At 38.3% G+C, this 20132-nt stretch overlaps 1 protein-coding gene across 1 annotated transcript in view; it reads right to left on the bottom strand.

Annotated features, from left to right (window-relative positions):
* MRPS9 (mitochondrial ribosomal protein S9) overlaps positions 1 to 18883 on the bottom strand; it is a 64706-nt gene extending 45823 nt beyond the window's left edge. Inside the window, exons 1-2 of the mRNA XM_059134330.1 lie at positions 18695 to 18883; positions 6905 to 7084 (exon numbers count right to left, since the gene is read on the bottom strand). Coding sequence (XP_058990313.1) covers positions 6905 to 7084; positions 18695 to 18829 — 315 coding nt within the window. The 5' untranslated portion in view covers positions 18830 to 18883. The remainder of the gene's footprint in view (positions 1 to 6904; positions 7085 to 18694) is intronic.
* Positions 18884 to 20132: the final 1249 nt, after the last annotated feature.

Below are 20132 nucleotides of genomic sequence, written 5' to 3' on the forward strand. Positions count from 1 at the left end.
ACATTCTGGTTTCAGAATGAGGTCTATAATACCAATTAAAAAGTAATTGGTAGACTTCAGCAGTGTTATATATCAATTTGCTGGCTTTTTTCCTGAAATTCTATAGTTATGGAGAACTCAACTTTAATTCCCAAATAAAGACATTAGTAAATGCAAGTGCAATTTTGTATCCATAAAACTTAATGCAAGTGAGATGTCTCCAACTTAAAATTGGTAACTGCTATCACTTCATTCAAAAAGGAAAATGCAAACAGCAGTGGTTCTCAACTTTCTTCTACGCTGACAGCAGATTTCGAAATTGCTGTCACCCAGTGTCTGCTCCAGCTTAATAACATGTTACAGGGTCACCGGACAAGGCTTTCCCTTTGGGTCACTGAAGGAAATCGTTGCAGCCCCGCCTCTGTTATAGGCTCTGGGGCTGATTTCTTTACAGTCTTCAAACATGCAGAGTCTTCCCTTGGCCAGACTGTAACCACTTTGAGCTGAGTTACAGAATCCACTCCAGTGCAATGTTCAATCTGATGGTTCAGTTCTCTTCATGGTAACTATAGGGTGAGAGTCAAAAATATTTTTTACACACTGATCAACACTTGGCAGCAACCTGTGAAAGGCTGAGGAATGAGAGTTGAGAACCACGGCATTAAGATACATTTTCAAAATGGCATGCATGTCAGCACTTGCAGCAATGGGAGTATATTGTATACATGGACACCTGTATATGTGTGTCACCGTATATACTACTCACTGCCAACAAGGGGGCATCCGCTTTCCTTCAGCCATATTTCCCACAGGTGGTCAGGGGCATCATAGTGGTTCAGTGGGAAATTGCAATAGGTGGTTTCTTTACAAAAGAATTTAAAATATTAGGCAAAGATGAAACTATCTTGAAATGGGGAAAATCTGTACTTGCCCATGACTAATTTCTTTCCAGTTAATTCATTGTTTCACAAACCAAAAATAACTTTTCATATAAATGCAATACCAAGACTGAGCATTAAATATAAAAAAGTAATTTTGTAGAAACAATTCTAGCAGATACACAATGCTGGAGCTTTAATAATAAACTTCTAAATAATGTTAACTTTTAAGTAAATATTAAAAATGACAATCATTTTTATTCACAAAATTTTATGTCATATCCTTTCTATTTTACCAACTCACATTTGTACTCTTTTTAAAAGCCTTTGTAACTGAAAGAACACTAACATGTAAGATTAGCCGGGTGTAATTTTCACATGTTCTATATGCTGGACTCAGTAAAGCCAGGGGCCAGATTTCTATTCAATTTCAACCTTCTGGAATAAAGTTCTAAACCTAGAAATCCACCAAAAAAAAAAGCCCATGAAGAGCTAAAATAGATGACCTAAATTCATGATTTTACTTAGTAGGAAGGGCACACAGGTCCTGACGCCAAGTCCAAGGGCTCTTACATTTTAATTCACAGGGCCCAAAGTTTAGTTATGCTAGAAGCCTGGAAGGCGAGAGCTGCCAGAGGCAGACACACGCAGACATCCTGACAGGAAAGGATATGTCAGGAATCAGTCAGTACAGGGACAAACAGAAACTACGAGCCCCAGCCAGGGTATCAGCTTAACAACCACACTAAAAGGAAAATCCTGAGGCACTGTAAGGTTAAATTATACTCACTGTAACAAAGTTGGGGGAGAACCCTATTTTACCCAAAAAATTAATCTTTGAAAGTGTGGAAAAACAGACTTTGCATATAGGAAGACCTTGTATAGCTCTGGATTCCTATTTATAACAATAAATACCAACCCCATAATGTTTTTCTAAAGACTGAATCTGGTAATGTAAACCAGGTTCCCAGATAGCATCTTGAATGTATATAGGAGGTTTTCAATAAATGGTGATATTTTTCATTACAAGTAACAATTAAAAATAGGTTTCCCTTTTCTGGAAACTTCACTTGTGTGGAATATCTAATTTTCTGATCACACATAAAGTAAGAGAAAAATTACTGTACCTGGTTTTAAATTCTGTATTAAAAGCCAAACACATTACAAAAGAATTACAAGCTCTAAATATAGAAAAGCAATCATGATGTTCTTCCAAAAATTATCTGGAAGCTTAAAATATTTTCCTGGTTTTGGATATCAAATTATTTGGTTTTGTCTTTGGAAATAACTAAGCATTCTGTTAGTATGAGAACACTACCTAAGACTCATTAGCTATATACTCTTTTTCAGGTTACACCAATAGCCAAATCTCAAACAAAGGTAAGAGTTTTGAAAAGACACAAAACCAGGAACCACAATGGGTATGTAATTTTAACACTTTGGTAACAGTTGCCTGTCACTGTCCTCTTTTGCTTTTACATCTACTTAGACGCCAAAGAGAGTCCACTAAATTTAATAAAATGCCCAAAGAGTTCATTGATATAAAATGTGAGACTTAAGTGAGGCAGATCAATTACTAACACAGCAGAATTACGTCACTGGTGTCAAGGAAAGGGGCTAACACTTCCTCGTAGTATTTAGGCTGGGTGAGACAAGATCTCAACCTGTGTGTATGACACCACCTCCAGTGTCAATCACTCCATGATAAACCAGTATGTTCAACAGTACTTCCTATTGTTCTCAACACACAGTCATAGGTGGGATGGAAGATTTGTGTGACAAAGGCAATCAGAGAAGGAGTGAAGGATTCAAATTATGGTAGATTTTACTTACAGCATTTAATAGTAATAGTAATAGTAAAGGTAATAGTAATACAATGGCACCTAAATTACCAATGTGAAAATTATACAGTGAGCCTAGGCTTTCAACCAGGTAAATGAATTAAATTATAGGCCATGTCGACTACCTGGAAGTTAAATCATCTTGAAAATATTTTTAACAGCCCAAACAAATAATTCTGATTAAAGATCCAAGCACTGAACTAACCAAACAGTTTTTAATATGCTATGAAAATGGTTATCTTCTCAGACAGAATTACAAAACCATTGAACAATTCTATTTCTTTCAATGAGCTAAATATGCTCCATGTACACCCAAAAATGTAGTAAACTCAGTTGGGTAGTAGAAGCCTCTTGCTCAAAACAGTTACTCAGGGACACACAAGTCACAGGGAGAGGACAACGGACCAGTTTTAAATGCAAACAGTAATATAAAAAAAACTACCCCAAAAAATCCCAGGGCCAAATGATTTCAACCAAACGTTTAGAGAATTAATACCAACTATTCGCAAACTCTTCTAAAATAGAGGAAAACACCTACCAACTCTATTGAACGAGGCCAAGTATTACCCAGATATTAAAATGAGACAGAGACACATATAAGAAAACTATAGATCAGTATCAGATGCAAAAATCACAACAAATACTATCAAACCAGGGCACCTGGGCGGCTCAGTGGGTTAAAGCCTCTGCCTTTGGCTCAGGTCATGATCCCAGGGTCCTGGGATCTAGCCCCCCACTGGGCTCTCTGCTCAGCGGTGAGCCTACTTCCTCCTCGCTCACTGCCTGCCTCTCTGCTTACTTGTGATCTCTGTCTGTCAAATAAAATCTTAAAAATCTGTCTGTCAAATAAAATCTTAAAAAAATAATACAATCAAACCAAATCCAACAATGCATTAAAAAAATCATTCACCACAATTAAGTGATGGATTTATTCCCAGATGCAAGGGTGTTCAATATTCACAATCAAACAACATGATACATCACATCAATAAAAGAAAGGATAAAAGCCATATGACCATCTCAATAGATGAAGAAAAAGTAACAAAGCACAACATCCAGTCATAATAAAAGTCCTTAATAAGGCAGGTTTAGAAAGAATATACCTCAACATAATAAAGGCCATAAATGAAAACCTACAGATATCATTATACTCATCAGGGAAGAACTGAGAGCTTTTCCCCTAAGGTCAGGAGCAAGACAAGGATGTCGACTCTCACCACTTTCATTCAATATCGTACTGGAAGTTGTAGCTACAGCAATTAGACAACAGAAAGAAAAAAGGCATCTGTAAGGAAATAGTAAAACTTTCACTATTTGTAGATGACATAATACTACATATGGAAAACCCTAAAGACTCCACCAAAAAACTACAAGGACTGATAAATGAATTCAGTCAAGTTACAGGATACAAATGTGTAGAAATCTGTTGCATTTCCATATGCTGATAATAAAGCAGAAAAAAGAAAAATTATGAAAACAACCCCATGTACAACTGCACCAAAAATTATACGATACCAAGGAATAAACCTAACCGAAGAGGTGAAAGACCTATACCCTGAAAATTACAAAGCACTGATGAACACTGATAAATTGAAGATGACACCAAGAAATGGAAAGACACTCCATGCTCATGGACTAGAATAACAAACACTGCTAAAATGTCTATAATACCCAAAGCAATCTACGCATTTAACACAGTCCCTATCAAAGTATCAATAGCATTTTTCACAGAACTAGAACAAAAAAATCCTAAAATTTATATGGAGCCACAAAAGACCCTGCATAGCCAAAGAAATTTTGAAAAAGAAAAACAAAGCTGGGGGTATCACAAGTCCAGACTTCAAATTATATTACAAAACTGTAGTAATCAAAACAGTATGATACTGGCACAAAAACAGACACACAGATGGAATGGAATAGAAATCAATGGAATAGAACAGAAAATCCAGAAATAAACCCACGGCTACATGATCAATTAATCTTCAACAAAACAGGAAAGAGTATCCCATGGGAAAAAGACAGCATCTTAAACAAATGGTGTTAGGAAAACTGGACAGCCACATGCAAAAGAATAAAACTGGATTGCCTTCTTTCACCATACACAAAAATATATTCAAAATGGCTTAAAGACCTAAATGTGAGAACTGAAACCATAAAAATCCTAGGAGAGCACAGGCAGTAATTTCTCTGACATCGGCCATAGCACCATTTTTCTAGATATGTTTCCTGAGGCAAAGGAAACAAAGCAAAATTAAATTAATGGCTCTACATCAAAATAAAAAACTTCGGTACATAGAAGCAAACAATCAGCGAAACCAAAAAGCAACCTACAGAATGGGAGAAGGTATTTGTAAATGACATATCTGATAAAGGATTAGAGTGTGTGTGTGGGGGGGATTATATATATAAACACAAATGTACGTTCTTTATATCTCATATATATATTACATATAAAGATCATACACAACTCAACACCCAAAAAGCAAATAATCCAATTAACAATAGGCACAAGACATGAACAGACATTCTTCGAAATAAGACATCCAGATGGCCAATAGACACATGAAGAGATGCTCCAACATTACTCCTTATCAAGGAAATGCAAATCAAAACTACAAAGAGATGTCACCTCACACCTGTCTGAATGGCTAAAATCAACAACACAAGAAACAATAGGTGTTGACAAGGATGCGGAGAAAAAGGAACTCTCGTGCCCTGTTGGTGGGAATGCAAACTGGGTAGCCACTGTGAAAACAGTATGGAGGTCCCTTAAAAAGTTAAAAATAGAACAGCATGATCTAGCAATCACACTACTGAGTATTTACCAAACAAAAAACAGAAAACCAAAAACCAAAAACACTAATTCAAAGGGATACATACATCCCTATGTTTATAACAGTATTACTTAAAATAGCCAAATCACAGAAGCAGTCCAAATGTTGTGCATGCGCACACGCGCACACACACACACACCTCTCTCTCCACACTGGAATATTATTCAGTCATAAAAAAGAATGAAATCTTGCCATTTGCAATGACATGGATGGAGGTAGAGTGTAATGCTGAGTGAAAGAAGTCAGAGAAAAACAAATATGATCTGATTTCACTCATGTGGAATTTAGGAAACCAAAAAAACAAAAAACAAAAAAAACCCCACAAAACATGAGCAAAGGAAAAAAGAGAGAGAGAGAAAGAGAGACAAACCAAGAAGTAGACTCTAAACTATACAGAACAAACTGATGGTTATCAGAGGGGAGGGGGTGAAGGGGCTGGGTGAACTAGGTGATGGAGATTAAGGAGGGCACTTGTGATGAGCACTGGGTGATGTGTGGCAAGTGTGGAACCACTATATGGTATACCTGAAACTAATACAACATTGCACATTAACTACACTGGAATTCAAAATAAAATTGTAAAAAGTTACAACAAACTTCAAAGTGGTTAAATTTAGGTATGTTGGGATGTTTGACAAAAAGTTTTTTTTTTTTTTTTAAAGATAAAAGTATTATTTATTATTACTACTTTTATCACGGTTAGAACAACTCAAGAGTGGAATAATAACAGAGTTCTAACTTTAATTCTCAAATCATTTAGAACATGCCCTGACTTTGAAAATTCACATATTTTAGTTAAGATAATAAAAAACACTCAACTCAGGTTTACTTATGGGATTTCTATAAACTTCACTATATTTTCATCACCATCTGTTTTACCATTTTGTAAGAAAGCGGAGTTTAAGACTCCACAATAGGATAAATGTTTCCAAATTGTGTATGAGCATTCACAGTGGCTCCTAAAACCTTGAATCAAGAAAATTATCCATTTCTGATTAAAATCTAAAACTTACTACGATTCATAATGCTTAAAATACAAAGTAGCATCTCTCTTTGAAACCTTGGTTCCAACTTGCAATGCATAGTGGTAGTTGTCCTTATTCTGACAGTTTGATGAAAACTAACACAGAGCTAGGGGCACCTGGGGTAGCACAGTCGGTTAAGACAAAACTCTTGGTTTTATCTCAGGTCGTGATCTCAGGGTCATGAGATCGAGCCCTGCCTCCAGGCTCCGAGCCCAGCACAGAGTCCGCTTAAACTTTCCCTCACCCTCTGCCCCTCCCAGCCAGCATGCTCTCTCGTTCCCTCTAAAATAAATAAATCATAAAGAAACTCTACAGCAATTACCTTCCCAACCGACAACTGCACTTACGTCAATGTCCTCTTGCGTGAAAGTTTCTGGATCTTCTCCCATCATGTTGGCTAAATGTCTCTTTCCTATGTTGAACTCTTCAATTTGCTTTTTAATAAAATCCACTGTGTAAGTTTCACGTCTTAAGGCTGCAACATTTTTCTTTGTTGTTACACCTGTGGTGTGCCTTAGCCTTAATATCTAGCAAAAAATATAAACAAAAAGAGAAAAGATTTTAAATTAAAGATTATCTTTAGGCTACCACCTCTAAATGAAACAGGGTGTTCAAACAGTTCTCTTTATTATAGTACTCAGTTGGCAAGAGTCTGGAAAGCCACTGGAAATTGTACTCCACTTATAAAAGCTTGCTTTTAAAAGCCTCTGCTTACAGTTTACTGGCATTTCAACACATTAAAACCCCCAAAAGCCCAAATATGTAAGTGATATGCTACCTCCTTATCTACTACAAACATCCACATTTGATAGCACTTGGCCAATGTCAACTAGTTGTGATATTTGACACACAGGCAATGAAAAGTAAAATGACACTCCCTCAAAAAGAGGCAAATGCACTTGCAGACAGAACTGAGCAGGCAGAAGACAAGAGAAGGAAGAAGCATGTACTGGGGGACAGCACACTTTGGCTACTAGAAGTCACCTTGTTGTAAAGTACAAACATGGCCCATCTTTCAGGGCCTCAAAATAATAGTTTAGCTTAGCTTGAGACTATTCTGTGGTCCTATAAGTTGATACAGGGAAGAAACTGCTTCACTAAGCACTGACAAGATTTATCATTAACTTGGTTCAATACACTAACTTACAGAAATAAGGGCTTTCCCATCCTTTTAAACTATCAGTAATGATATCACAATTGCTGCTGTTGATCCTTTTATGCTGTAGCACTAGGAATTTCCCCTCAAGGCATTAACAGTTCACCTACAATAAAGGGTGCTAAAGAACCAGAAAAATGTTTTCAAATGACTGTTCAGCCACATTCAGTGGCTGGATATAACTAGAAAAGATATTTCTGGTCCTGGCTTTTCTCAAAATCTTAATCTGTGGTTCTCTACTTTCATCCCAGCCTCAACAATTTTAAACGCTCTTAAGCAATTCAGACCTTAAGAACTATAATTCTTAGTAACTCCTTCACTTTTCTTTTTATTAACATAAATTTTCTCTGGCACATACCATCACCAACCCATCCCTGCCTCATCCATTCCCTGACCCTTTGAGAACCAGAGATTTAAGTAACTATAATAATTTGTCACCACAGTAACAATAAAAAGCAGAAGAAAAAAATACAGGACAAATATTATAATACCCTATTAATAGTAAAAATTATGTTCTTAAATGCTCACAAATCTAAACAGTGATAAAATGATTTCTTGTTACTCTTAAATAAGATAGGGCCATTTAAAATTCCATGAAACCATCTAGTTTATTTTTCCTCAGGGGAGCACAAAGAACTTTCTCTCTTTATATTATTAATTAAGAATCTTCTTTTTTTAAGATTATATTTATTTATCTGAGAGAGAGAGAGAGAGGGAGCACGAGCAGGGGGAGGGTCAGAGGGAGAAGCAGGCTCCCCTCCTAGCAAGGAGCCTGATGTAGGACTTGATCCCAGGACCCTGCAATGATAATCTGAACTAAAGGCAGATGCTTAACTGACTGAGCCATCCAGGTATTCCATTAATTGAGAATCTTAAGATGCTTTATAAATATACAGTGCTGCTAACAATTAGTAAAACACGACTCAAACTTGCTTACATACAGTGAGCCTGCCCTATTACAGCGTCTTTGTACACACACCCCTGCTATCTTTCCCCACTGCCAGTGCCAACAGCACCAAATCCTCATTATAAGTTTTGCCATCTTACTCTATTTTTACTTTTTCCAGGGTTTGCTTCTGGTTTTTTTTTTTTTTTTAAATGATTTCATGTTTTCTTTGAACACGGGAAGATGTTGCTTCCCGTGTTCAAAGTGAAGAGAAAATGCCTGTCTGCCCCAAGAATCATGGCAAAGCTGCGGATTTGGAGGAGAAAGCCGCTGTCCCCAATGTTCCCCTGCCAAAAGGATGATTACGAGGCTGGTTTTGTAAGTCATATGACAAAAATGTTTTTGTCCACAACTAAAAGAATCCATTCATAATACAGGTGAGCCTACTACACTTTTTACCAATCACCAACCACAGCCCTCAGGAGAAATGAGTCTCCCAGTGAATATGGGAGACTTCCCCTCACTGAAATAATGAGTTCTAAAGGAAGAGTAAGATTAGGAGGGAAGTGATGAGTTCAATTTGGGGCATGAAAAGTTTGAGATGCTTGATGGGCATCTTGGGAGATATAAGTGTCCTCAAAGCAGATGGCTCTGTGGGTGAGTATACAGGAGAGACTGGAGCTGGAGATGCCGTCTTGTTAATAATCAGCACGGGACATGATGTGACACCATCTAAGTAGGGGAAATGGCAGGCATTAGTGTTAAGAGTAAGAAACATCTATTTTACTAGGCAAAGAAACAACACAGTTTGTGAGGGAAAGCATAAGATTACTTATGTATTATGGCCATTATTTTTATGAAACAGGACAAGAGATGGGTCTGCAGAGTTAAGTGGGGGGACAGGTTTGATGGACTGAATACTCCATATTCAAAGAGCGATGATACAATGGTTGTAAAGAAGACAGAACAATTAAAGGAAGAAAATAAGAAAAAATCTTAAGCACCCCTTTATACTGGATGTGGGCCAGGAGAATAATGCCAAAAAAACAGTTATTGAATCTATATTCATAGAATAGCTATAATATTTTATTAATTATCTTCCTGTTTCCTATATATTTCCTTTGTATGTTTCAGTGGTACATTCAATGTACTAATTAATTCAGAAGAGTTCTATCATAAGGCAAATTGTACCTTCAAATTATAAAGTATTCCATTCTCAGGCAATACTTTTACCTTGAATTTAATTGCCGAATCACAATATTGCAACCCTTTCAAACTTCTCTTTGCCTTTTCCTGGAATATCACTACCCATATTTTTCATTTAAATTTTAAATCACTTCAGGTTTTGAGTCAATCTGACTTTTTTAATACATGAGAATATCCTATTTAAATGGACTTAATAGATACTGTCTCATTTTTTCATCTTATTTTGTCTTTATCGTTTTTATGTTTTCATTCCTGTTTTCTTTCTTTTGCTAGATGGTCTATAGTTTTTTATATTTGTCTTTTGATCCAGCAATTTAAATACCAAACAGCCTACTTTGATTTTAATAGTGATCACCTATAAGTCTCTTAAGAAAGTGTTTTAAATTATTTCTCCTATCAACTTCAGAAAGTAATACTCATTGAATTCTCACTTATTGTTTACTTCTTCGACCATAGGAATTATCTGTTTTTCTGTCCTCCAACCATATCAGCTTCTCTCAGTCTTACTTCTTATCCCTTTGTTCTGCATCCTCTATGATTGTTAAACCTTTACTCCTTGGGTTTTCTGTTTTCTGCAGTGTTAATTCTGCAGTCACTCGAATGTCACTGGTCCATCTCCAAAAATCTTTCCTTAACCATTTCTTTAATTGTATCTTGTCTTATAGCCTATTTCATACGGCTCTCCCTCACCCAACCTTTTAAGAATGTCCCTGACAGTTAGTTATAGTTAAAATAATTCTTCCATTTTGTTCAGTAAATTTCCTTTGTGTTTTCTTCATCTCTCTTTCCCACACTGTTCCTTTTCTTTTGTTCCAATAACACTTTAATATCACCTCAAGCAAGAGAGTTGATTATTGCCTTGAGGATTCATTTTCTTCACTTGATTTAAAATTATCTTGTATCTATATTCTTCAGACTTTGTGACATGTGGTGGTTTTCTTAGTTCTAATATAAATGAGGCTTAAAAAACTAAATTTTTTTATTGTTGTTCACTTCAGAAAGAGTTTTTTTTTTTTTTTTTTTTAAGCCCCCACTTTGCTATTTTTCATAAAATCTCTTTAGGATCTTTAGGATCTTTTCAAAGACATTTGCATACATTGCCAGAGAATATGACACTCTGGAAATTCCTATTTATTATAAAGCCATCACAGCATCAATGCCAGATTACTGAATAGATTTATAAATGTTCTAAATTATTCCAGCAAGGATTCACACAAAAATATTTACATTCAAAAGAGTCCATTATTCATTAGTACAATCCATTAAGTAAGATGAGGTTAAATGTGAATCAACTAGGTCTTTAGCTAGGAACAGCCAGAATTCCTGGAGAGAACATGCTTTGCTGATTGAGTACAAATCCCCAACAAAATTTTCTACAGGTTCTACTTCCAACTGAAAAGCTGTAACAGTGAATTTTTCTCACACTTTGCTTTTAGGGACTGGTATAGATACAACTTGACAGATTTGTTTCTTTTTTAAGATAATCAGTGGGTCAGACAACTATAATTTCAATCAAGCAGGTTGCCAAAGAAGCAGACACATCCTGACAGAGCAGTGATGTCCCAAATTTGGCCAAATGCCAGTGCCACACACTACTTTAATGATATTACGAGTATTAAGGAGTTTCCTTTTTGTTCAATTGGATAAAAATGGAACAAAGAAGAACTGCTGCTAATTTTAAAAGAAATGGCAAAAGAAAAAATACTTTGAGGAATAAAAAAGAAAAGTAAAGACTAAAGTCAGATTAGAGAAAACATGGATAGAAACAATATAAGGACATCAAGAGAGAAAGGATAGTAACCCTTTTGAATGAGTTTATATTTTTATCAACTAGCATTCTCTAGATGCAAGCAAAAGAAAATGACTTTGCTTAAGGAAAGACATTTCTTAGAAGACTAAGAGGCGCCCAGGACTATACTTGAAGCAGGCAGCTAAAATCAGGTACTCTAATGATACACAACACATTCAGGAAGTCTGTGGCCATTAAGATAAAATGCTATTCCAACTTTCCTTAGCTCTTTGCTCAGGATCTCACCCGCGGGACTATCTAATGAGGCTACCTTGGGTCAGATGCCCCAGATTACAGTTCTTCCCCATTGTATCTAATGGGGAGGAACTCATTCCTCCTGAGAAAACAGGAGTGCCTGGTGAAAGGGAAATGGACACCAGGTTAAACGAACAAGGAAATCTACTACACTACTTGAGCAAAATTTCACCATTTATATTCTTTCCACAAACTTTTAAAACTTAGAGCCTCAACATACTTCCCAATCAAATGAAATATAGGGGCTTTGCTTGAATTGTACTTTAAACAAACCAACTATAAAAAATTATTGCTGGGACAACCAGAGAAATTTGAACATGGAACAGGTAATAGATGATATTAAAATTATTGTTCATTTTGTCAGATATTTGCATAGTGGCATGGAAGCTATGTGTTGTTGTTGTTGTTTAAGATTTATTTATTTATTTGAGAGAGATAGCATGAGTGGAAGGTAAGAGCAGAGAAAGAGAAGCAGACTCCCCACTGAGCAGGGAGCTGGATGCAGGGACTCGATCTCAGGACCCTGAGATCAGGACCCAAGTGAAGGCAGATGCTTAACCAACTGAGCCACCCAGGTTCCCCCATGATGGGTTTCCCCCCCCCTTTTAAAAACTGCCTGTTAGAGATGCACATTCAAGTGTGTGTGTGTGTGTATGGGGAATTGTGAGATTTATATAAAAGCTCACAGGAAAAAAAGGGAGACAGATGAAACAGGATTGGAAAATAGTTACAATTATTGAAGTCAGCTGACTTATACACAGGGTTCATTATAGTATTCTATTTTTATAAATGCCTGACAGAACATGGTTTATTTTTCATAATAAAATTCTAAAAAGTAAACTATTTTACAAGTTCATTTGACAAATTTGGGCAACTACAATGGGCCAGACTATCTACAGAATTTTAACAGAAATAACTGTCAAGCAGAACCGAGTTGGTGTTAAAATGAGAACACTGCCATACCGAGAGAAGGAAATACGAAGTATGGTCAAATTGCAGTTTTCTTTTTTTTTTTTTTTAAAGATTTTATTTATTTATTTGACAGAGAGAAATCACAAGTAGTCAGAGAGGCAGGCAGAGAGAGAGAGAGGAGGAAGCAGGCTCTCTGCTCAGCAGAGAGCCCCATGCGGGACTCAATCCCAGGACCCTGAGATCATGACCTGAGCCGAAGGCAGCGGCTTAACCCACTGAGCCACCCAGGCGCCCAAATTGCAGTTTTCTTACTTAAGTTACCAATCTATTTGGCAAAAAGAAGTGTGGCAGGTGATCACATGTATACACATGTGTATATGCACATGTACACATGCACATAATCCTATATGTAAGAACCCTTCCCAAGTTCAAATTCAGGAAATGAGTGAGCATCTAGGAGGTATCTATGGGCACTGTACTACGCATCAGAATAGGGATACAAAGGTTATGCTATTTATCTCAAGAGGTTTACAGCTAGGGGAAAGACCTAAATACACAAGACACTTATTTCATAAAAAAGAAGTAAATGTGGGTCTTTCATAGTTGCAAACAGCTTTCAATGGCTCCCAGTAATTCTACCATTGGTATTCTTTTTTTTTTTAATTAAAGATTTTATTTATTTATTTGACAGAGATCACAAGCAGGCAGAGGCAGGGAGAGAAAGAGAGGGAAGCAGGCCCCCTGCCGAGCGGAATGCCCAACATGGGGCTCGATCCCAGGACCCCAAGACCATGACCTGAGCCGATGGCAAAGGCTTAACCCACTGACCCACACAGGTGTCCCCCAACCATTGGTATTCTTTCTGTTGTTCAATCTCCTCCCCTTGAGCGTGGTCTTCTGTAACTTGCTTGAGTAACCTCTTTCTAATGACCAGAATATTACTAAAGTGACAGAGTGTCACCTTTAAGATTATGTAACAAAGACTGCGCTCCCTCTTTTTCTTTCCTGTCCTGATCAACCTGATGGAAGCCAGATGTGGTATGCTGTACTACAGAGACCCACGTGACAAGAACTGAGGGTGGCCTCCAGCCAACAGCCCATCCAACGCCTGCAGGATATGAATCCCACTAACACCCACAATGAACAAACTGGGAGGAAGATTTCCACCCTCCAGCCCCGAGACAATTAGAGCCACAGCCAACACGTGGAATGCTACATTATGGGTGACCCAGAAGGAAGACCCGGCAGATTGCAGATTGCCTGCAATCCTGACCCATAGAAACCATGAAATAACATATGTTTGCTGTTTATAAGGTGCAGAATTTGGGGGTAACTTGTTAGGCAGCAATAAGTAACTAATTCATCATCCTACTTACAACAATGAAGCATAATAAAAGTAGATTTAGTACATTAACTCTATCCTTAAAAGGACAGGATGAGATCTCAAAAAAAAAAAAAAAAATACCTTTATCCCATCAAAGGAGTTTTAAATTCCATTGCTAGTAAAATGAGATTTTTAAAAAATTCAAAAGTTACCTAGGGGAAAACATAACCAATTTACCGAGCTGCAGACAGCATTTGATACAAATGGAAGTCAATTTTTAATTTCAAAGAGTTTTTAAGCAATTTATCAGTAAACTTTATTAAGACCCTATCATAAACCAGCCGTATGCTATGATAAATACAGGACATTATAATCTCTAGGCACCCATAAGATGAAAGAAGGAAAGAACAGATACTTAAGACAAGAACAATGTTTTTACAATAAAAACAAAATACACAAGGGCTAAGCCACCAAATGTTATTGGTCATTCCTTGGCAGACAGTCCGATTCAACAAGGGCGGCGGGTATTGACCCAGTGAACACGGAAAGTTTAAGCACTAAGTGTTTGGTAGAAAATAAAATTAAAAGGATGTATCATTGATAACTGGCTTTCAAAACAGGAAACTGGTCTACTGGTTTTCCTTATTATAAAAGTCAAAGGGGTGCCTAGCTGGCTCAGTCAACAGCATGCAACTCTTGATGTCTGGGATGTAAATCCAAGTCCCATGCTGGGTGCAGAGATTACTTAAAAATAAATCTTTAAAAAAAAAAAAAAAAAAAAATCAAGGGCACCTGGGTGGCTCAGTCAGTTAAGCATACCACTCTTGGTTTCGCTCAGGTTATGAACTCAGGGTCCTGAGATGGAGCCCCAAGTTGGGCTCCGTGCTCAGCGGGGGGGCGGGGAATCTACTTGAGGATTCTCTCTCTTCCTCTTCCTCTGACCTACCTCCCCTGTGCTCACACACACTCTCTGTATGTAAAATAAACAAATCTTTTTTAAAAAGTCATAAATATTTCAGAAAGCTAAGTTAACATTTTTACATTATATTGATAGAGGATTTGGGAATCCATGGGTAGCCTTTGTAGGACATCATGACTGTCAACTGCTTATAATGCCAGTGCGGCTCTCACTAGTTTAAGACAAAAAAACAAAACAAAACAAAAAGCCCAAGTACCTTAGTATAGCAAAACAGATCATAATCTGGGCCCTGCCAAAGTTTCTTATCTCTCACCATTCTTGCACAAATTACTACACCAATTATAACTGCTATAACCAATTAGTTGTTGCTGCTAGATCCACTGACTGTAGGTCTCTGTCCCTTCTGTACCTATTAACATCATCATAGAACAGAACACCTCTTTTTTCATGGAGCTCCTAACTGCTCCTGAAGACTGTATCATCTCCTTTGAGAAGCTGCCCATCACTCTATCCATTTCAACCCATTTGCACTAGGTACTGCACTTCTGTGCTCTTCTGTACTTACCTCTGCAAACCTTTATGGTAAACTGTGTGTAGGTCACCAATATTCAGGGGTTTATTTTTTTTTATTTTTTTTTTATTTTATTTATTTATTTGACAGATAGAGATCACAAGTAGGCTGAGAGGCAGGCAGTGAGAGAGAGGAGGAAGCAGGCTCCCTGCTGAGCAGAGAGCCCGATGTGGGGCTCGATCCCAGGACCTTGGGATCATGACCAGAGCCGAAGGCAGAGGCTTTAACCCACTGAGCCACCCCGGTGCCCCATATTCAGGGGTTTATAACCTGAAGTTTCACCATTCACAAATAAGATTCCCTCCTCCATCCCGAATTTGGTTTACTTAGATATTTGTAATTATAGTGGCATTAATACAAAGCATGTATATAAGATGGGTACACAAGAGGAAGTCTGCTAGTTAGGGTCCCAACTAAGCACACAGGAGTCATAGTTTAATGGAACTTGTTTCTTTTTCCAGATGGCATCAGTGTTTCTCACTTTTTTGACTGTGAACCATAGTAATAACTACTATTTAGATCACCACCTAGGACACACTTATACATATAAAAAAATGCAAAAATACCCTATGAGATGTATTTGTTATTATTATTCCATCCTTTTGGAAATATGGCCCCTAAGAAAAATGTAACTATATTTTTCTTTTCCTGAGTGAGAAAGAGAGCATGTTTGTGTGTGCGCAGGTGTGGGGGGCAGAGCGAGAGAGGGAGAGAGAACACTAAACAGGCTCTATCCCCAGCCCCCCGGTTTGATCCATGACCCTGAGATCTTGACCTAAGCCCAAATCAAGTTGGATGTCCAACCGACAGAGCCACCCAGGTAGCCCAAGAAAAATATAACTATTAATGTTAGATACAGAAGTGAAGGAGTATTAATATTTAAGACAGACAAAAAAAAAACTTTTATGAATATCTTTAATCACATATATGGTAATAGTAAGGGTCTGAGTGGGGTCAGTTAAGTCCTTTAGTTATACGTGAGATGCACTTCTTGTGGTAAAATATAAGCTGTGACACTACAAAGGAATTTGGGGATTCGGCAGTTTCAGGATCATCCCTGGAGAGTGCTAAGGGTCAAAACTGTCTGGTAATATATTATTTGATAATGATTTGTTTACTTCACAGTGGCTGGCTCAAGTAAAGTGCTCAGTAAACATTTACCATATGGAGGGGGAAAAAAGCTTTATTTTAGTCAAGGAGATGAAAATTAAAGTAGCAAGGAGAAATCGCTGTTCACCCATCTTCCTGAAAAAAATAGCTAATGCCAGTAGAAAAGGGGGCATGCTCATATATCAGTGATGGGAGTGTGGATTGCTACTGCCTTCCTGGAAAGCTGTGGAAATATCTATTCAAATGTAAGATGTACACATACTTTGCAACAATAAACTCCCAACTGGAATGCTCTTCTACACAAATAAAAGGAATAGTACCTAAGAATTATTACAGAATGTTAACATATTAATGGTAAGAAAACGTTAACAAAATAAATGGCCATCAACCATTACCACTAACACATATGTATGCGTATGATAAAAAGGATCATAGAGAAAGACAGAGGATACACAGATTCTGGAGTCTGAGGGAGGGAAAGAAAGTTAGCACCCCTCCCACCCCACACATACATACATAAAGTGTCAGCAATGAAAACATTCTATATGCTACAGCCCCTTTTATAGCTAACTAAGCATATGCAGGGAAAACATACTCAAAAGAGATGCATGAAAAGATGAAAGTTTCAACATATTTTCCAACAATAGAGTATTAAGAGGTGCCCGGTTGGCTGAGTCGGTTATGCATCCAACTCTTTTTTGGCCCAGGTCATGATCTCAGATCCTGGGCTGGAGGCCCAAGTAAGGCTCCACGACTGAGCAGGGAGTCTGCTTCTGCTTCTCCCTCTGCCTCTGTGTCTTCCCATGCTCATGCTCTCTCTCTTTCAAATAATAAAATCTTTTTTAAAAGTATTAAAAAATAAGTGATGGATAAATGAATAGATGGACTGGTTGATTTAGATTAAAATATAAAATATTTAAAAATTTGATTAAAATATAAAAGAAAGATAATTTTTAAAAGCATTCCTTTTTTCAATAGTTTTTATATAATATTTGACTTCTTTACAATATTTGGTACTTGTTTATCACTTTCCCTACTTAAAACATTCGCCTGTTTTCCAGGACATCACACTGTCTGGTCTCCACCCTACTTCTTTAGCAGTTCATTCTCAATCTTTAGGGTGTTCTTCTTTCTTGACTGCTGTCCTTCAGGACCTGTCCCTCCATTTATAACAATTCAGGACACGTTCACTAGGTGTTTGAATTCACTTCCAGAGCCTTGATTACTATCTACAAGTTAACGGAGGCTTTGTAAATCAGATCTCTCCTTGAACTATAAACCTGTCAATCTTTGGGCCTACTGGAAATCTCCTCTTGGACATCCCAATTAAAACTGTATAATAAACATAATTACATCCGAAACTTAACTCATTTTCTTCCCTCTCAAAACTTTTCCCTTCTTTTGAGATCCCATGTCAGCAAATGGCACCATCACCCAACTGAGTTCCGTGAAGCTAAAATCTTGGCTTCTCACTGCTCTCAGGAGTCAAGGAAATGTGAAAGTTCTGGTCTCCATCTCTCCAGACACAAGATTTTGGGGGAAAATTAAGAAAACAGAAACTGCACAGATGCAAGGCACTTTTAAAGTCACTACTGTCCATCTCATCCACTGTGACTTTCTCCAGTAAGTCTTCCAGCCTACTGCAGAAGTCCAGTTCTCATTTACCTCCCCTGGCGCGGCCCTCCTCCACACTGGACCGCAGGCAAGCCGGAAGGACCCGACCCACCACACCTAAGGCATGGACTCCCCTCAGCTTGGCAGCCAACTCAAGGAAGAGGGGTGGCTCTAGTTCTGTCTGCAGACAACTTCCTCACTGCACCCTACGAAAACCAGAAACAACCTGGACTGGCCGCTGCAAACCAATACCCATTTCTCCTCTCTCAACCTCAGACCTCAACTAAATACCCCAGACCCCTAAGTCCCCGTCTGAGGGCACGTGAGACGCCAGAGGAAGGTTGCGGCCGCGTATCCACATCTTTGCGCTACACGAACCAGTGCTTCTCCCTTACCTGGAATCCAGTATCTGTCTGCAACTCAGCAGCCGCGGCTTTCCAAACGCCTTGTCTCCGGGTGAGGCTAACCCTACCTCCGAGAAAGAGCCGGTAGAAAGCTGCTGCGCCGCAGAACACACAGGGAGTCGCCATATTGGCTACCAGAGAGCCCGGCGGCCGGGCAAAGGGGCAGGACTTGATAAAGCCTGCGCAGGCGCGGGTGGGAGCTGGGTTCCGGGGGCTGTCGGGAAGAAACAGGGGGCGTGTTCTGCAGGGCGGAGCGGCTCGTCGCTGGTTGGGTGTGTGAGCCCTCGGGGCGTGTCCGATTCCACCCCCTTGCTCGTCGTAGTCCTAAACTGAAGCGCTTGGCTTCTTTCCTCTCCCGCAGCTCCTGAATTCTCTGGTGGTTTAAGTCTCGGTAGACTTTCACGTGGCTCTTCAACCAGCCCTTCCTTCCCTGTCTGGGGCTGCACCTCGAGCCGGCTCTCCTCGAACGGCAGAACTCGCGCCAAAGCAGAGGCTCTTGTTCTTGCTCACGCAAGAATGAACTCCAAGCCTTGGCTGCTTTATATGTCTTTCTACCATGGGTTTCCCCTTCTCTTTACCTTTCCACGCTTTCAGGGTCCAGGGTCTCCACCTGCCTCCAGCAACTGCCAAACCACTCTACTTTCCATGGCGCTCACACTTCTATTGTTGAACTGTATAACGCGCAGGCTAAACCATTCACAGATGAGGACGAAACAGCCTTAGCCATGTTTACGCGCCTCTCCTTGCAGTGTCAGCACTAAGCCTCGCTTGAAACCCAATCAGAATTAAATGCCCCGTCATGGAATAAAAATGAGTATAACTTGCTTCCGGAGACTTGTGGGCTCTTGAGAGTAACAAAATACATTTTTCTACAAAATACATTTTTAAATGATGCAGTAAGCCGCTCTGAAAGGATTTCCAAACATTTAGAATGGAAGGATCAGTAAAATTAAAACACAAACACACAAAGTTGTCAAGAAAATACATATACCATCATTTCTTAAAACACATTTAGTCATTAAAAAGGTAGAAATGACATAATCCCAGAAAAAAAAAAAAACTGTTCTTTTAAATGGAATGTATTTTGCTGAATTGAAAACTCACTCTTGTTCTGTTACTACCTTTTAGAATAGTAAAACTTTCATCAGAAATTGGCAGAGGTTCACAAATTTGGGAACCAAAACTTCATAGCTCATTCAAATAGGTGCCTTTAGACAGCAGTTCCCACACATTGTCACAAAAAGGTTTTTAACTTAGTTGTGGGTATTCAGTTAATTAGAAAACAAATAAATATGTGGAAGCAGAATTTTTACTATTTCTTTTTAATAATGACATTCTGGAACATATAAGAACTAAGTAAGTTTGGAAATTAAGGTGAGGGATTGTAGGGCTTTTTTTCTTTTCTTTTTTTTTTTTTCTCCTAAAATCC

Source organism: Mustela lutreola, chromosome 9 (genome assembly GCF_030435805.1).
Source record: "Mustela lutreola isolate mMusLut2 chromosome 9, mMusLut2.pri, whole genome shotgun sequence".
Lineage (NCBI taxonomy): Eukaryota > Metazoa > Chordata > Mammalia > Carnivora > Mustelidae > Mustela > Mustela lutreola.